The sequence below is a fragment of the Nicotiana tomentosiformis genome, chromosome 7 (genome assembly GCF_000390325.3).
Source record: "Nicotiana tomentosiformis chromosome 7, ASM39032v3, whole genome shotgun sequence".
In the NCBI taxonomy this organism is placed as follows: domain Eukaryota; kingdom Viridiplantae; phylum Streptophyta; class Magnoliopsida; order Solanales; family Solanaceae; genus Nicotiana; species Nicotiana tomentosiformis.
In genome coordinates this window covers 65703494-65705629 of record NC_090818.1, presented here as the reverse complement: position 1 = coordinate 65705629, position 2136 = coordinate 65703494, and the positions used below count along the sequence as shown (strand labels likewise).

The window sequence follows — 2136 nt, the reverse complement described above, 5'->3', positions numbered from 1 at the left end:
GCATCTGACCATTGGAACTTAAATGTCTTCTACGTCAATTTAGTCAACTGAGAGGCAAGAGTAGAGAACCCCTCCATAAACTTTCTGTAATACCTAGTTAAGCCCAAGAAACTACGAATCTCTGTTGGAGTTGTAGGCCTAGCCAATTCTTCACAGCTGTGATCTTCTGCGGATCAACCTTAATTCCTTCTCTCAAGATGACATGACCCAAGAATGTGACAGACTAAAGCAAAAATTCACACTTCGAAAACTTCGCATACAACTTGTGCTGATATAGAGTCTGCAGAACTGCCCTGAGATGATCGGCATGGTCCTCTCGACTTCGTGAAAATACAAGAATATCATCAATGAACACTATACAAAGGAGTCAAGAAAAGGCTTGAAGACTTGATTCATAAGATCCATGAAAGCTATTGGGGCATTTGTTAGCCCAAAGGACATTACCAGAAATTCGAAGTGCCCATATCAGATCCTGAAAGTTGTTTTAGGAATATCCTGCTCCCTAATCTTAAATTGGTGATACTCAGATCTTAAATCAATTTTGGAGAAGTACTTAGCACCCTACAATTGGTCGAACAAGTCATCTATTCTTGGCAGCGGGTACTTATTCTTGATCGTGACCTTGTTGAGCTGCAGATAGTCAAAACACATCCTCAATGACCCATCCTTCTTCCTTATAAAGAGAACCGGTACACCCAAGGCGACACACTCAGCTACATGAAACCCTTCTCTAACAAATCCTTCAATTGTTCCTTTAGCTCCTTCAATTATGCAGGTGCCATTCTATAGGGTGGAATAGATATAGGCTGTGTGCCTGGCATCTCATCAATACCAAAATCAATCTCCTTATCTGGTGGGATCCCAGGGAGCTCATCCAGAAAGACCTCCGAAAATTCATTTACAACTGGTACTGACTCAAGTGTAGGTGCCTCAGCATCGGTGTCAGTAACCCGGACCAAATGGTAAATACACCCCTTGTTGATCATCTTCGTGGCCTTAAGGTAAGAAATAAACCAACCCTTTGGCACCATATCATCCCCCTTCCATTCGATATCTGGCTCATTCGGAAATTCAAACCAAACGGTTCTGGTTCGGCAATCAAGCTTGACAAAACATGAATAAAGCCAATCCATCCCCATTATTACATCAAAATCAACCATCCCCAACTCAATGAGATTGGCCATGGTATCCCGACCACGCACCATGACAACACAATCCTTATAAACCCGCGTAGCTATAATAGACTCACCAACCGGAGTACATACAGAGAACGACTCATGAAGTTATTTTGGTTCTATCCCAAATTCCATAGCAACATAAGGAGTAACATAGGACAAAGTGGAACCGATATCAATAAGTGCATACACATCATGAGATTGGACAGTCAATGTACCTGTGACAACATCTAGAGAAGCCTCTGACCTCTAGCAACCCCTTATAGAATAGAAATGGTTGGCCCCTCCTGAACTCTGTGCACCTTCCCTAGCTGCACCACGCCCTATGGGTGCTGGAGTGCCTAGAGCTAGAGGAGGTATTGTAGATATAGTGGTTGCAGCACTGGCTGGGTGTGCCATACCCCTGCCCACACTCTGGCGGGACGAACGGTAATACCTCTGAATGTGACCCCTCATACCACACCCATAGCATATGGTTTGGTCCATGAAGCAAGCCCCAAAATGCATCTTCCCACACCTAGGGCATAGGGCCTCTGCTGCTGCTGGAATCTCCCTATAGGCCGGCCTTGTTGGTGGGGTCCCCTATTGCCCTGACTGGGCCTGAAATGACTCCACTACTGCTGACGGGTCCCTGATACCAGTGTACTAACCGAAGACTAAGCAAAGGACTGGGATGGCCCTAACAACCCTCCCCTGAATGCTGTCTTATCACCACCACCATCGGAAGAACCACCAAAGCTGCCTGCAGACCGGGCCTTGTTGCTACCCTCTTGCTCCATTCTGTTCTTCAATTTTGCGGGTCTCCATGGCTTGAGAAAATGCTACCATCTTACTATAGTTCATATATGAATTCAAGGCAGCTGTAGTAGCCTGATTAATAACCAATGGGCTGAGGCCCTGCACAAATCGGTACACTTTTGCCTCTGTAGTGGTCAACATGTAGATGGCATACTTGGACAGG

The 2136-nt window shown here is 45.4% G+C and overlaps 1 protein-coding gene across 1 annotated transcript; it reads right to left on the bottom strand.

The window, feature by feature from the left end:
• Window positions 1-767: 767 nt before the first annotated feature.
• On the bottom strand, window positions 768-1184 carry LOC138895714 (uncharacterized). The gene has a single exon (XM_070180435.1). It carries the CDS (start codon window positions 1182-1184, stop codon window positions 768-770), a length of 417 nt encoding a protein of 138 aa, XP_070036536.1.
• Window positions 1185-2136: the final 952 nt, after the last annotated feature.